Source organism: Peromyscus maniculatus, chromosome 8 (genome assembly GCF_049852395.1).
Source record: "Peromyscus maniculatus bairdii isolate BWxNUB_F1_BW_parent chromosome 8, HU_Pman_BW_mat_3.1, whole genome shotgun sequence".
NCBI classification, from domain to species: Eukaryota; Metazoa; Chordata; class Mammalia; order Rodentia; family Cricetidae; genus Peromyscus; species Peromyscus maniculatus.
The window spans coordinates 66261988-66279388 of NC_134859.1; the positions used below are offsets into that span (position 1 = coordinate 66261988).

At 38.1% G+C, this 17401-nt stretch overlaps 1 protein-coding gene across 8 annotated transcripts in view; it reads left to right on the forward strand.

Annotated features, from left to right (window-relative positions):
* Rhot1 (ras homolog family member T1) overlaps nt 1-17401 on the forward strand; it is a 74175-nt gene that overhangs the window by 54321 nt on the left and 2453 nt on the right. The window contains exons 16-21 of one of the 8 annotated variants that reach the window (XR_013053057.1): nt 443-526; nt 2492-2611; nt 3587-3789; nt 4711-4806; nt 6385-6507; nt 17313-17386. Coding sequence is in view for 6 of the 8 variants with exons in the window: in XM_015996280.3 (XP_015851766.1) it covers nt 443-526; nt 2492-2611; nt 3587-3789; nt 4711-4806; nt 6385-6507; nt 17243-17386 (770 nt within the window). In the remaining 2 variants the exon portion in view is untranslated. Of the gene's footprint in view, nt 1-442; nt 527-2491; nt 2612-3586; nt 3790-4710; nt 4807-6384; nt 6508-17242; nt 17387-17401 lie in introns of all 8 variants that reach the window. The other 7 variants (XM_015996280.3, XR_013053058.1, XM_015996281.3 and 4 more) reach the window with 7 other exon arrangements.

The following is a 17401-nucleotide window of genomic DNA, read 5'->3' on the forward strand; positions in this document are numbered from 1 at the left end:
TTAGAAAATCAGAAATTCAGTGACGGCACACATGAAAGCACCTAACAGAGAGTGGCATGAAGTTCCTATATCTAAGGAGTGATGATACTTAGTCCTGACTATTCCCTTGACTAAGAATACTGTTTACTTAGGGTTCTCATGAGAGACCAGAGTGTACTATGAGAATTGCCAGCAGATGGCTCCAGAATCTATGCTCACTGATCCTGTTTACTTCCTCTTCAGCTACTGCTTTTACTTTATGCAAAATAAATGCACTTTTTGTCTAAGACTCTTGGAACTAAGAAATACAAAACCAATATCCCACTTTTACTGATAAATAGCAATACAGAGAGGGATGAATGTCTTTTTGTTTTTAATATACCCATACATGGACAAAGGTATATACTGATGAAAATTACTTTAATATTTTATTATTAACTGAGATTTTTGGTTCTGTTTTTAGAGACAGAAGAAAATTCGTGATGATCATAAGTCCTATTATGCAATTAACACTGTCTATGTATATGGACAAGAGAAATATTTGTTGGTAAGATCTTCTGGGATACAAAGACTTGAAGTATTGGGTACATGTTTAAATGGGTCTGAAACAAATTAGCTTTCATTTAATAGCTGTATGTAGAATGTGTGTGATACTTTTCATTTTGATTTACTCATTGGAATGTTAATTCCATTGATTCTGTGTGATGATTACATGGGTATAGATAAAGGTAAAAGTATTTAGCACTTAATTGTGTGTTAGCTACCCCATAATAAGAAACTCAGACAGGAGGCAAAAGAGATGGCTCAACAATTAAAGAGCACTGGCTGCTCTCCCAGAGGACCCGGGTTCAATTCCCAGCACCCACATGGCAGCTAACAACTGTCTGTAACTCCAGGATCCAACACCCTCACACAGGCATACATATAGGCAAAATAGCAATAAAAATATATAAATTTTTTTAAAAAAGAAAGAAACTCAGAAGGAAAACAAAACAAAATCTTCCCATTTTATTCTGCCATTTTGATTTTAGAAATCTACTGCTAGAGAGATGGCTCTGCAGTTTAGACCATGTACTCCTCTTGCAGAGGATCCAAGTTTGATTCCCAGCACCTACATCTAGAAGTTCATGACCACCTGTAACTCCAGCTCTAGGGAATCCGGTGCCCACTTCTGGTCTCTTCTGGCACCCTCATGCACATGTACAAACGTTCACACCCACTTCACCCCCCCCACATACACACAAATACATAAATCTTGTTTGTTTGTTTTTTGTTTTGTTTGGGTTTTTTTGATATGGAATCTCATTTTGTATCCTTGGCTGACCTCAAGCTCACAGAGATCCACTTGCCTCTGCCTCCTGAGTGCTTTTTTTTTTTTTTTTTTTTTTTTTAATAAAGTTATTGTTGGTGAGATGGCATCAGTGCTTGCCACAAAACCTGATGGCCTAAATTTGATCCCTGGAATCTACATAAAGATGGGAGGAGAAAACCAACTTCACAGAGTTATTCTCTGACATGTTCACACATGCAACGTGTATGTGCCTTCCATGCTAATAAATAAAAAACTAGGCTGGGCGGTGGTGGCACACGCCTTTAATCCCAGCACTCGGGAGGCAGACGCAGGCAGATCTCTGTGAGTTCAAGGCCAGCCTGGTCTACAAAGTGAGTTCCAGGAAAGGTGCAAAGCTACACAGAGAAACCCTGTCTCGAAAAACCAAAAAAAAAACAAAACCAAAAAACTAATTGCTTCAAAATAAATTTAATTTTAAATTCTAATGTTATTGGCTAGAAATCATTGCTGGTACTTGGTGGTTTATATATAATTGAATCAAGTTTATGTGTTTATCAGGGAGGAGTATAGAAAATTATATAAAAAGAGAAAAAAAAAAACAGTGGTGAAATACAGTAGAAAGATTATATGCTTTCTTTGGGTGCTGTGGTTTCAGTTTCAGTCTTGGTTCACAATAGACTGTAACGAAACAGAGTTTTAACCCAGTTAGATTCCTATGGGGAGCTTCTAGCAAATATTAGAAAACATCCACGGTGTTGGCCATGCCGTTAATCCCAGCACGCAGGAGGCAGGGGCAGATGGACCTCTGAATTCGAAGCCAGCCTGGTCTACAGAGTGAGTTCCAGGACAGTCAGGGCTACACAGAAACCCTGTCTCGAAAAACCAAAAAAAAAAATATATATATATATATGCTTTGTTTTTGGAAATAGTTTCTCAGATAATCACAACGAACAAGTGTTACAAATTTTATGATGTTATAATGTTTTACTCTTTCTGATAAGGGTTTTGTGAGTTTCTTATTAAATCTTGTTTGTCTCATATAGTGTTAAATATTAGTACTGAGGAGACATTACTGACTATTAATATTCTTAGGTTGTTCTTTGTAAATAATTTTCCATGTTTTGGGCTATGCTTTCATAATGTTTTGTTTGAAATTTGTCAAGTCATTTTTATATCAATATTATGATTCTTAGTTTCCTGTTATCTTTTTCTTTTCACAAGCTGCACAATATCTCCGAGTCGGAATTTCTAACTGAGACTGAGGTCATTTGTGATGTTGTATGCCTGGTGTATGATGTCACTAATCCCAGATCCTTTGAATACTGTGCCAGGATTTTTAAGGTTTGTTCTTATGCCCATGACTAATTGTAACTTTATATATGGTTGTAAGGATCTGTGGTGTGGTGTTTCCTAGTCAGAAGAGTACAACACAATAGACTGCAGTGGGCTTTTTTGTTGTTGTTGTTTGGTTGGTTTTTTTAAATATATACATCTGTGTGCCCTATTCCTGAAAAATCCTCATTTCATTCTACACTAATAAAGTCCCAATCATAGGTAATAACATGTTTTTATCTATGTGTGACTTTGATGTGTATTCTTGATTGAGAACTTTTGCATTAATGGAAGTTCTTCTTGGCTGCTAGGAATGCAAATGTATATTGCCAGTTACCCAAAGAAAAACAGCCAGAGCAAGAGAATAAACCACAGGTTTGCAAACGTATCGTTCACTTTGAGAATATCAACAAGAGTCCACAGGAAAGGAGAAAGCTATATGTGCAAAAGTATCCTAGTATTGTTTTTAATATCAAAAACTTTGGTAAAATCCAGATATCTAACAGTTAAAGAATGGTTTTCCAGAAAAGATAAATATCTTGTGAAATATTATGCAAACACTAAAAACAATAGTCTTCATTCTACAGTGCAGAAATGATACAACCTTATATTTTTAAATGCTGTGTGTAACATAACTGCAGCTGTATAAATAAAAATGTATGTGGTAAAAGTCTAGAGACAATATAAAGAAAATGATACTTTTCAGTATAGAAAATAGGTATATATTTGAACATGTTAAACATGACAATGACTCTTGAGAATTAGGGTAGGTCTATTTTGTTACCTACCCAGAAAAGTGGTCCTGAATCATGCATAACAACAGGAGACTGACCTTGTGCTACCAAACTTGCTTCTCACTTCGTTTTCTCCCTTTGGAATTATCATTGCCTTGCCGGTCTGGGGAAATGTTTCCATTTATATTTGGTTAGATAGTAATTTTTGAACTTGCCATCAATATTTGATTTCATTTTTTTTATTCCATAGCAACATTTTATGGACAGCAGAATTCCCTGCTTAATTGTAGCTGCAAAGTCAGACCTGCATGAAGTTAAACAAGAACATAGTATCTCACCTACTGATTTCTGCAGGAAACACAAAATGCCTCCACCTCAAGCCTTCACTTGCAACACTGCTGATGCACCCAGTAAGGATATCTTTGTTAAGTTGACAACAATGGCCATGTACCCGTAAGTACTTGCTCGGTCTACATTTTTATGTTGCATGGTTCACAGTAACATTGCATGCCATTAGCCATGGGGGATCTTTGTCACATAGCAATTGTTCAGCAACAGAAAGAAACTTTGTAATGAGAAGGAACAAATTTGAACAACTGCGAGTTTGGTTTGAGTGTCATAAATGATATGAACAGTGCTTCTAGAGTACTTGTATGTTTTTTGAGCAGGCTGTAGCTGTCCTAACAGGATAGTATAATAATGCACAGCTACTACCCAACATTGAACAGTAATCCTGCTATGATAAAATGGAGTTGACATCATGTTGCTTTATGCTTGTAAGGCATTTATTTCCAAATGAACAATTTCATTTTTAAATTTTTCTGTTGATTAATTGACCTTTGGTGTGTGAAGAATTCTAAAGTCTTTTTTGAGAATTTACATTGAACTTACATTTTATGTTTGAAATCAGGATTTGTCTTTTTTAAAGTGCTGTAAAAAGTTAAAAATAGAATGTCCACTATATAAATATTTTGCATTATTATAGCCACACATTTTATGTACATTTATTATATCTATACATGCATATGTACAAGCGTATAACTATGGTTATCTTCCTAGTTCACTAACTGCCTTAAAATTGCATGATCTTAATGACATCCTACTCAAGTAGTATATTTGTATAAATTCTGTTTTGTAACAAAACAGCTTTTCAGGCAGTGCGTTTCTCAGGACTTTAGAGCATATTCTGTTTATTATTCTTTTTTCATGAAAACTAGAATAAAGTATAATCAATACAATACTCATATACAGCAGTAATAATTAAACATTGTTGTAAACAAAGACTGAAGCTTCCAAAAGGTCTTAATATAAGATTTTAAAAACCTTATTTCTGTTTTACCTTTGCTTGAAAACTCTCATGTATGTTATCTACAGAGAGGATCATTACAGAGGCAGCCTCTCCCGAGACATGGGCAACACTGATAGAATAGAGAATTTGAGAAAAATCTGGGTCTTTCTAAAAACTGCTTTGTAAGTTACTTTTTCTTTATGATTCTGTGGGATTTTGTTTACATTTTCTTATAGGGTGGCCAGATCTCCTTCCTTGCTATTAGTATTTAGAACTATCTAGAAACGCACTGCTTGGTCAGACTCACTGCCTAGCTGTAACGTAGAGTGCCGTCTCTGTTACATCAGTGTATCTCTTCAGCCACATAGGAAACTGCAAGTGTGACTAGAGCTGCGTCTCTACAGCACTTTATGCTAACTCGTGTGTGTGTATATATGATAAATGTACATACATAGACACTTCTTATGTAATTGATACCAAACTACTTCTCATGAAGCATCTCCCTGTTGCTCAGCATACTTTGCATCTCTCCTTTTTGGTGGGTGGAGCCTTGTGGATGTGGAAGTCAGATTCAGTTTATAAAATCACAGATGGATTCCAGTATGACAGCTGGCAGTGTCTTGGTAGCAGTGATGTAATTCCTCATCACAAGCCAGGTTTTAAAAAGAAATATCTTAAGCATTGATTCTCAAAATTCTTGTTTTTCTTCATATTGGGAATTAGGCACTGTTGGGATGCTGCTAATGCCCACAGCCACGCCACTGTGCACTGTGATCTCATCAGCTCTCACAAGCTAAGCCAAGGCAGATTAGGCCAGTCCTTTGACTGAGAAGCCTTGAAAAATGATCACATGTCACAGGAAGTGATGACGTTAATTCATCAGATGGTGCTCTTCCCAGTCAGTACCTCATGGGTTACTTTGTCTGACCACTGAGCAGTCTTTGGTAGTTCCTGCATTGTAGTCAGGGCTTAGGTGAAATGGGTCACCCCATGTGCCTGTGCTAACCAGTGACACTTTACTCAACCAGAAAGGAGTCAGAAAGCCCTTCAATTTCATAACAGATTCAATTCAGATTCAATTGGCTCACTAGATTTTTACATCCTTACCCGAGTCTCATCCATCATACTTATAGCTGCTGTGTTTTGTAGCTGAAATTAACTCTGTATTTCTTGTAGTACAAATTGATGAAGCACTCTGATTTCCTTTGGGAGCCAGGGTGCTTGGTGAATTAAAGACGATGTTGTTCATATCTTCTCAGGGTTGAATCTACTTGTCTGTTGACTTTGTGTATTTGTGACTCTTCTCCTTCCTGGTTTCCAGGCATGTGTTATGCTGAGGGAGGAGGAAGAGAAGGGAGTGGTTATTCAGTGCTAGCAAACCTTGTTCTTTCAGTTGGCGCTATGGCTTACTCAAGTTTCATTTTTATTAATTTAGATGAGGGTGCCATCTATTGCTGTGCATATTTATTCCACTAAAACTCATCTAATAATGATTCCATTCCCCTCTCCAACATTTTTTTAAAGTGTTAGCTAATATTCCCTAGATTTTCTATAGGGAGGGAGGAAGAACTATTACTGCTTACTATGTTTTCAGCAAATGTGGAATTCTGCACAACTTTAGCATGCCCCACACTGTCCTTTTCCTTTCTACAAAGAGTGTTGCATATGCCTAAGTCTTTCTTTTTTTTAAGTTGGCACACTCGACTCGTGCCGTATTTATAAGAAAGAACTCAACCCTGTCCTTCTGTGTGTTTTCACAGCCATGCCCGGTTACGCTGTATGTGCACCTGCAACAGGTGTACATTTTGCATCTGTCAGAACTTCCTCAACTCAGACTTGCTGCAATCTGTAAAGAACAAAATCTTCACTGCAGTTCTTAACAGGTTCTTAACTTTATTTACTGGGTACCAGGCATTCTGTTAAAATACAAAAGAAAAAGTGGATAACTATTTATTATACAGCTACTCACTAGAAAGGCAACAAGTCAACTGACCCCTACTAACTCCCACTGAAAGTCTCAATGTGGTGACAATGTTAGTTTGGTAATCATCATTAATAATGGTTTTTAATTAATAGTTCTTTTTCACTAGGAAAGTTAGTTGTCTGTTCCATTTTAGGAGATAATATGTACATAGATCTTTTGGGTGTGAGTTGTAGACTAGGAGGACTTTTATAGTAAAGAAAAGACATATCAATCCAAAATCAGAAACATTATACTGTACTTAGTTTGTGTTCCTATGATATATTGTATGCATACCATACTAATATGAACCAGATTCTCTCTTCTTGAAACCATTTATAACTCCAGTATTCCTTTTGGGGGAATGTTTATTTGAAAGAACATGGCTTCTGGAAACGAGAGTAATAATCAGCTTTAAAGACTTTAAGGAATATGGAAAAAGAAAAAAAGAACTATCTGCTGGATTCTGAATCCCCTCCCCCAGGTTTGTTAGCCTTGTTTACTCCAAACAGGCAGATCACTTATTGAAGTCATTTAAAGTAAGCTGAACTATGACATAGCCCTATAAAGTAATATATCCTTTTATAAATGAAGGGGGGAAAGTGATGAATTCATTCTCTCAAAGCAATGAACTTTATTTTCATTCTGGTCATGCTACCCTTTTGTAAATCAGTGATTTTTTTTTTTTTTTTAATTTAAAAGCCCTATGTAATGTTAGTTTGGATCTATCTAAGGATGAATTTGTTTTTTGAAGTCATGTAAATATCATTAAGAGCCAGGCTTGATTAAACAGATGGTCAAGCTAAATACAGATTTGGTTTAAGATGGTCTAGCTAATTGTTCCTTCCTTGAATACTCTAGCCACATCTATATCCTGGCTAGACTCTGGCTGGATCAAATAATCATGGTATATTGTCACAACCAACATAGTAGCTGAGCCTGTGAAATGCTCACTGTTCTCCTGAAGTTGGAAGCTAGTTTTGAAGGCATTCTTTAAGTGTTTCAGTGAAGCTTTGAGCACTAGCAGCTCCAAAATAAGAATGTAGCCCCTGAAGGCTCTGCTTTGAAGGCATTAATTACCTTGCTCTGCCTCTGTCCTTTGAGAGCATCTTGTAAGAGTAACCAGACTCCACCATGGTGACAGACAGAAATGCAAGGCTAGTTCAAACCAAACAAACCTAGGAGCTCTGGTGTTGGGAATCTTAAGAGTTGGAAGATTCTGGAATGCATCTGACTAATCCCATGAGAATGCTTCCCTGCATGCCTTCCTGAGAGGTAGCTATTTGCTTATGGCTTTCTTTTTCGGAGAGAGACTTTGCTTTTACTTTGAATTTTTTAGCTAAAATATTTTTCCTGTAGCTTTCTCTCTGTGAGTTTAAGTTCTGCCCTTTTGAACAGCATACAACCAGTCTCCCTCATCAACATAGCAGTCCTTCAGATTGGAGTATGACCATTATGTCTCCCTTGTTTTCTCTTCTCCAGGTAGAACACCCCATTTTCTTTTAGCTTTCACTTAAATTAGGTGCTTTTAGTGACCTCATCATTCCTGATTGTCATCAGCAGGTGCCAACAAGAGTGGCTAACAATGCTCCAGGTGTCTGACTGGCCCAAAACTGAGAGCATCCATGTTCTGCGCATGTTCAGCACCTGACTAGTGTATGACTAAAGCTTTTATCAGCCCATCCCACTGTTGACATATATTATTAACTTGGGGTTAATTGAAATTGGATCTTTTCTTCATATGAAGTACTATTAAGGCAAATGTTCCTTCCTTTCTAATGGTGGTTTTTTTTTTTTATAATTTGTCTATTATATAACTATCATTTTGTTATTTGTGAATTTCATAGATTAGATATGTTTTAGTTTTTAAGATACTGATAAATAATATTGACTACTCAGAGATTGAAAAGAGAGAGAAGTGAACTAGCCATAACGAACTCTGTCAATGATAGATGTAAAATTCAACTAAGTGAAAAACATATTCTTGAGCCATGTGTGGGGGCATATACCTGTAATCTGTTTCTCTTTATCTATGTTTTGCCTTGGAGCTTCTTCTCTTTCTCTTCCTTCCTTCCTTCCTTCCTTCCTTCCTTCCTTCCTTCCTTCCTTCCTTCCTTCCTTCCTTTCTTTCTTTCTTTCCTTCTTTCTCTCTTTCTCTCTTTCTCTCTTTCTCTCTTTCCCTCCCTCCCTCCCTCCCTCCCTCCCTCCCTCCCTCTCTCTCTCTCTCTCTCTCTCTCTCTCTCTCTCTCTCTCTTTCTTTCTTTCTTTCTTTCTCTCTTTCTCTCTTTCTTTCTTTCTTTCTTTCTTTTCTGTATATCTTACTTTCCTGCTGTCTTGCTGTCTCCATGGCTGGCTGGTGGCTGCCTGGCTTCTGGCCCCAGGCATGTCCCTCACTTTCTCCATCATTCTCTTCTTCCTTCTCTCTCCAGATTCCTCCTACTTATTCTCTCTGCCTGCTAGCCCCACCTATCCCTCCTCTGCCTAGCTATTGGCCAGTCAGTGTTTTATTAGACCAATCAGGTGCCTTAGGCAGGCAAGGTGAAACAAATGTAACACTTGTTTTCATAATTAAACAGATGCAACACAAACAAATGTAACACACCTTCACATCTAATGTGAGAAATCCACAGGGTCTATTTAAGGAGCAAAGGAATTTATTAGAGGCCAACTCATTACAGCACAGAAGATTTATCATAGGGTCCAGGAAAGCCAAGCTATGTCCCATGCTGATCTTCCTGGTCCAAGATCTGCCTGGTCAGTCTCAGCATCCAAACGATGAGGGAGTGAAGAGAGCACCTTGTATGTGCATCCCAGGTCTTAAGGGTCCCTGAGAAGCTACACCCCAGGGGCATGTACTTCAAAGTCATAGGCAGATGTAACAATTACTTGCTGCCTCACTAGGGGCAGTGCTTCAAGGTCATAGCTAGAACAGCTACCCACCACACACATAGTTAAAAGTAATATTCCTCAGTATAAACAAATGTAACACATCTTTGCCTAGTTAAAATAATATTCCACAACAGTGGCATATACCTGCAATCCCAGTACTCAGGAAGCTGAGGCAGGAGGATCTTCAGTTTAAGGCCAGCCTAGTTTACACAGTTAAGTTTGAGGCCTGACTGAATTCCATTGTGAGAACCTAGCTCCAAAGAATCAAAATAAAATATTTATTCTTACCTAATATACATTGTATATTGTATTATCTAGTACACATTGCATATTATTACCTATTATAAATAGTATATTACCTGGTCTACATTGTGTGTTACCTAGTATACATTGCATATTGCTACCTAGTATACATTTTTATATTATTACCTAGTATACATATTATTATCTAGTATACATTATCTATTATTACTTAGTATACATTGTATCTTATCTATCAGGAGTTTGAGGGAAGGTTTTTCTGAAATCTTTGTATAATTTTCATCACATTCTCCTGACTTACCAATGGATTGTTTTATCTACTAAATAGGAAGTGACATCTGTTTAATATCTTATTCTTGGTGAACCCACCTTGGCTTACATTATAAACCACCTATTCATTATCTATTCTAGAAGCTCTTAATTGCTATCATAGCAGACTGATTCATTTTCTGTGTCATTGGTGACAATTTTCCCCGTAGGTTGATTCAGTTTCCAGGTGAGATAGTTTGGAGATGCTTTAAATTGATGTACTTGCTCTACACTGCGATCCTCAAACAAGTAATTTAATAATGGTGTCAGCACTCATCACTGACATCTGCTAATCAAGAACAGAAAGATGAGGAGGAAAACAATGTATGTTTCAGAGCACCCCGTTCTTATCTCAGTTGCTGCTTTGCCATGTATTGGGTAGAAGTGCAATGAACTTTGTGGGTTCTATACTAAATTTCTTCAAGGTTATACAGTGGTGTAGGAAAGCAGCATTGGTGGGTTGAGGTCAAAACTCAGTTCCCTAAGGATCTAGAATTCTAGGTGAGTGATGTGAAAGTGTGAGGAGAGATGGTGGCTGAGACAGGTCTGTCTATAACAGGCAGTTACTATTCAGCTGTATCCCTGTGCCATGTAGCTCTGGTATTGGCTGGCTTTCTGACTCTACAAAAGAATCAACATTTTTATGTGACATGCACTTGGTATGGTGGCCCATGTCTCTAATCCCAACACTAGGGAGGCTGAGGCAGGAGAATTACTATGGGATTGAGGCCAACTTGAGCTACAGAATGAGTTCTAAATCACTCTGGGCTAAAACAAAGCCAGAGGATTATGGCGCATGCCTTTGATCCCAGAACTTGGGAGGTGGAGGCAGAGGCAGGCGGATCTCTGTGAGTTTGACGCCATCCTGTGTAGATGTAACCAATCGTCTTATTAAAATAAGAAACACAGAGCCAATGTAAAAGAGAAAGCCGAGAGGTCAGAGCTCAGAGATAAAATCTTACCTCCTGCAGTGCTCCTAACTTCCCCGAGAGAGAGCTACTTCCTGTTTGTCTGTGTTTAAATAGTCTTTCTGTTCTGCCTTCTCATTGGTTGTAAACCCAACCACATGACTGCCTCATCACTGCCTGTAAGTACCGCCCTCCAGATCTTAAAGGCGTATGTCTCCAATACTGGCTGTATCCCTGAACACACAGAAATCTACCTAGCTCTTCTAACCACCACGCTCTTGCTATGGCTCTAATAGCTCTGACCCCAGGGCAACTTTATTTATTAACATAAAATTAAAATCACATTTCAGTACAAATAAAATATCACCATAATCCTGGTCTACAGAGCAAGTTCCAGGACAGCCAGGGCTATTACACAGAGAAACCCTGTCTCAAGAAACCAAGGGAAAAAACAAAAACAAACAAACATACAAAAAACAAAGCCAGGTGTAGTGGCAAACACATTTAGTCCTAGGCTCCTGGGCGGCACAGGTAGGTAGATCTCTGAGTTTGAGGCCTGTCTACACAGTCTACAGAGTGAGTTCCAGGACAGGCAGGAATTTTCCTGGTAATTGACAAATATCCACTACAAACTTTAGAAATTACTGGGACAAAACTTGTTTATAAGCTGCCATTTTGCAGTCATACTTTTAAGATAAAGTTCCCTGAAAATGGAGGCAAATAGAATATAGTGTAGTGCTGAGACAGGAGATTGCCACAAGTTCAAGATCCTGTTACAAACAAATATGACAGAAAAAAAAGGCCCCCAAGGAGTGGCAATGTCTCTGCTCTTCACCCCACAATTGAACTACTTACCCCAGAGAAAGTATTCAGACAGTGGAAGAGAATGAAAACATCTCTATTTTCTCAGGTTTTAACAGTATTTGAGGATTGGTCACTATTGGTTTGCCATGCTAAACGTATCTTAACTAATATAATTAATGTAAGCAGTAAAAGAAAAAAGAAAAAGACCAGTTTCTTTATTAAAAGTCATCAAAGAACTTTTCACTGAGCTTCATTTCCCAAGGAGGGTTTTCACTTTTCATGAAGTGTTTGATTTAAAGAAAATGAGACATGGTGGTGGGCTCACATTGCTTGCTTTTAATCCCAGCACTCCAGAGCCAGAGACAGGAAGATCCCTATGAGTTCCAGGCAAGCCTTGTTTACATAATTCCAGGACATCAAGGGCTGCATAGAGACACATATTTCATATATGAATAGTTTTGTGTTTTTCTTTAGAACAACAATGAATAACTAGAATTGAATGAACTAAAATACACATTTGAGGGATAATAACGTAGTCAGATTAGGCTGGAGAGATGGCTCAGAGGTTAAGAGCACTGCCTGCTTTTTCAGAGGTCCTGAGTTCAATTCCCAGCAACCACATGGTGGCTCACAATTAGATCTGGTGCCCTCTTCTGGACTGAAGGCATACATGTTGGCAGAACACTATATACATAATAATAAATAAATCTTTAAAAATAACCCAAAAAACATGTAGTCATTTCATTTTATCTTTGGGAATGCTTTCATTTCCAATAGTGCAAATTATGCTAATTGGTAAAAGCACCTTTTGAGATTATTTTAATTTTAAATACTTTTTTTGATATGAAAGTGATAAACTGAGTATATAGGAATGAGCTTGATTGTTGGTTTGACCTACCCAGAATTCTTACTTAGTACCTATTATTCTGACTCAGAACAATCCCGCTTTATGTGGTAATACTATAGGAGTTAATGTATAGGAGAGTGCTGTGGAGTTGATCTGTCCTTTAGGTATTCTTTCCATTCAGTCACCTGTGATACTTAGTGATTTTTAGTCATATTTGTACATTTTTCATATAGTATATTTTGGTCATGTTCTTTCTCCCTTCTTAAATAGTCTTGATCTCTTTCAAAGCAAGGTTTCTGCATGTAATCTTCCCACTTTTCCTAACTTACAATTTAAGCATAATGGTTTACAATTCACTATTTTGGTGCGATTTTCTTAGGTGCTTTGTTTGGCTTTAGGGTTTATTTTTTCGTTCCATTGTATTTGCATTAGCCATTAAATTATTTATTCACATTTGGTAGCTAAGTGCATAATTCATGCTATTTGCTGACTTAAAGATACATGGATAGACATTGTCCCCATTGTATTTTTAATACATTTTAAAACTAATTATATGTGGTGTTTATTTTAAGCTGATTACTAATAGATTACTTCACTTGTCTATGTTTCTTTGATAATCACCCAACTTCTTCCCTTCTAAAGTTTGAATTCATGTTACTTTATTTAGTCCTTTTAAAAGAAAGGACTTTATTCTTTGTCAGACCAAAAGGAATTGCTTTTTCATAGAATTGTCTTTTGAAAAGGGTCTGTTCTTAGGATCATAGATACCAGGACTCTAAGTGCTCTTAGAATATTATGCTGTAGTAAAGTAATATGTACAAAGAAGTCCTGTTTTAGTGTCTTGTATGCATCATCTACTTTCCTTTGTATGTCTTTAAGGACAGATCTTTGAATCTCTCTAACACATAGGTGAGGTTTGGTTTTTTTTAGATTTATTTATCTTATTTTATGTATATGAGACTTTTGCCTGCATGTGTGTATGTACACCACCATGTACATCCTTGATGCCTGAGAAGGCCAGAAGAGGGTGTCATCCTCAAGAACTGCAGTTACAGATGGTTGTCAGCCCCCATGTGGGTGCTGGGACTTGAACTCAGATCCCCTGGAAGAGCAGCCTATGTTCTTACCTGCTGAGCCATTCCTCCAGCTCCTATAGTTAAATTTAAGATTACTCAAGAATTTGTGTTACAGATCTCAGTCAGCTACTGATAATTAGGATTTCAGGTTATTTTCCATTTGTTTCGTATATTAAAGAACATGACAAGGTAGAGTTTGCCTGATTTGCTCTTTTTTTTACACATTTGCTGTGTATCTAAATCATCTATAAACTTGAGTTCTTACTGCTTGGGGATGCATTTCTTGACACTGGTGCATATCTACACTCTTTTCCAAAGTATGTCACTATTAGGCATGCTCAGTTAACAGCTTGCTGGTGATTTCTGTCCCACTGGGTGCTGTGCACTGATTTCGTAGTCTTTCCTGAGAAACTTCTTATTAAATATTTCATGCCTTCTAGCTCCGTTAGGAGAATTGTACTAGCAGTGCCAGGATTGTAGGTCAATGTGAGAGTGCTTGCCTCACATGTATGAGGCCAGGGTTTGATCCCTGGCACTACACACACACACACACACACACACACACACACACACACACACTGAAATCAGAATAACAAACTGGTAGCAGTAATGGCATTATTATTACATAAATGTAGGAAATACCAGGTAAAAACACCTGGAGAATTGAAACAAGGAGGTTCAGAAACGTTTTTTGTTTTTGTTGTTGTTGTTGTTGTGGTGGTGGTGGTGGTGGTGTGTGTGTGTGTGTGTGTGTGTGTGTGTGTGTGTGTGTGTGTGTGTGTGTGTTTTAGAGTATTTAGAAACAGAACTTGATTGTAGTTCGATAGCCTTGGTGTAGTTTTCAACTTGAAATTAGGAAAAGGGAAAGGCTGTATGTAATACTTGTGTGTCCTAAGAACTCAAAGAATTCATGCATTACAGTTATCTAAGAGTATTTTATGTTATTTTATTTTATTTTATTTTATTTTATTTTATTTTATTTTTTAATGCTGAATGCTTAAATACAGACTTACAGCACAATGGGAGAACCCCGCATGTTTTACAACCTTGCATCTAAGCTGTTAACACCCATTATGCGGGATACACAGACAAGGAACTTCCCTTAAACATTCAGGAAGGTGGAACCCGGGAGGGAATTAGCATAGGGAAGACATCAAGGTCAAGGTCAGCAAGCAAGGCAACAGTTACCCAAAACAGGTCAGGGCCCTATATGTTCCCCTTTTACTAGAAAATGAGCTTCTGACTTAGGTTGCGTGGGACGGCAGCAGGTCACCTCACAGGCGAAGAGTATTTTCTTACAAGTTCATTCCTGAGATACACAAGTGGAGTTGTAAAGTTAGAATCATCACTTATATTAGTGCATTTGTTTCCTATGAGTTATAGTTAGAAAGGATCAATGGAAAGATGAAAGGAATGAAAATTAAAACCAGATTTCTTTCTAAGAAGTTATAGGAGAATATTAATTAAAGTAATACTGAAAGTATAACAAATGGACAGGAGAGCTGGTTCAGTGGTTAAAAGCAATTGTTGCTCTTGAAGAGGACCCAGGTTTGATTCCCAATAAATACCCACATGATGGTTCACAACCATCTGTAACTCCAGTTCCAGAAGATCCTATATACTGATAGCCTCCTTCTCACCTCTAAGGGCAATAAGCATTCACATAGTGCACATAAATACATATAGGCAAAACAAAATTTTTTTTTTAAAAAAACTATTTGTTATGTATACAGTATTCTGCCTGCATGTATTCCCGATGCCAGAAGAGGGCACCAGATCTCATTATAGATGGTTGTAAGTCACCATGTGATTGCTGGGACTTGAACTCAGGACCTTTGGAAGAGCAGCCAGTGCTCTTAACCTCTGAGTCATCTCTCCAGCCCCCAGCAAAACACATTTTTAAAAAAATCTAAAAAATAAAGCTGACCAGTGGTGGTGCACACCTTTTATCCCAGCACTCGGGAGGCAGAGGCAGAGGCAGGCAGATCTCTGAGTTCGAGGCCAGCCTGGTCTAGAGAGTGAGTTCCAGAACTGCCAGGGCTACACAGAGAAACAGTCCCCAAAAACAAAACAAAACAAAACAGTCATAAACTGTTTAAAAATACAACAAACGTAACAAAAAGGAATCTGGCTGTAGTTGGCACACACTTAAAATCCCAGAACTCAGGAAACTGGGGCAGAACTAGACCTTGTCTCAAATACAAAGGGCCAGCAAAATGCCCCAGTGGGTAAAGGGACTCTCCACTTAAGCATGACAGTCTGAGTTCAGTCCCTGCGATCCACCAAATAGAAGAGAACTGACTCCCTCATGTTGGCCTCTGACCTCCACATGTATGCCGAGGCACTGCCCTGTCCCATTCCCTACCCCCACAAGTAATAAAATTTGAAAATGACAGAGACACGGGGAGCTTTGTAAAGCACGTACTCATTTAAGGACTGCTCATGCGAAGTCATTCTGACAGAACTAATTGGACATGGCTAACTTTAATGCTAATCCCTTCCTCTCTATACCTGTATATTGAAGACTAGAGAAGAAAATTCCAAAACAAAAGCAAACTGTCTGGACACAGTGGCTCCTGCTGTAATTCCAGCCCTGGGAGGCAGAGGTGGGAGGACAGGCTCAAGGTCAGCCTCAGCAACGTCACAAATCCCTGCCTGGAAATAAAAAAGTAGACTTAGGGATGTAGCTCAGTGATGGAGTATGCAAGGCCCTAGGTTATTCCCTAGTATTACCCACAAAATAGACACTCCAAGTTGAAACAAAAGCCCTGATATACTTTCAGCATGTGCTATTTGTCAGTGGTTCTCAACCTTCCTAATGCTGTAACCCTTTAATACAGTTCCTACTGTGGTGACCCTCACCCCCCAACCACGAAGTTATTCTCGTTGCTACTTCATAACTGAAATTTTGCTACTGTTATGAATCATAACATAAAATATTTGTTTCGCGATGGTCTTAGGCGACCCTGTGAAAGGCTCATTTGAACACACCTCCCTCCAAGGGATTGAGACCCACAGGTTGAGAGTCACTGCTTTAAATCATCTCTTTCCTTATTGGAAATGCAAATTCTGTTCATCTCAGTATGGATCCTTGATGATCTAACAGTATGGAATGTTGGAGTCATTTTTTTTCATGGATAGTACTTTTACTTTTCAACATTCTGAAATTCTAAGCATATAAACTTTATGACTAGTAATTGTTAACATCAGTTGAGTGACTTATTGTGGTTATCATATGCTGTCAGGCAATGCTTATGGTAGTGGTTTGAAGGATTTTTCTCAGTGTCTCATATACTAAGACCAGCCTCCTAGGGATATGTAGGGGATGCATGTAGCAGCTTCAGGTTTCCTTGCTCAGAGTATGAATGTTTTAAGAGTACATAGAGTGTTTTTAACTCAGCAATTATCTATGTAATGCATATATTTTAAATATAGAAAGCATAAGATTCAATCTTATAGAAAAGCAACCCAAAATACATATAGGATGTTTACTTGAGAGATGTTATTTTAAGTCCCGTTCTTTCGTGAGCCCTGCACTGCCAACCGTGTGCATGTGTGTGAAAGGTTAAAAGCCCGTGTAGCTGAGTGGGGTGCCATGCTGTTAGCAGACGACGAAGGCAGTGTTACTCACCAGGTGCACGCCGTCAGCTCTATAGAAGATTCCATCTTCATGGAGTCATCTCATGGTCAGCTTTTTCTTGATGACAGGTAACATTTCCACCA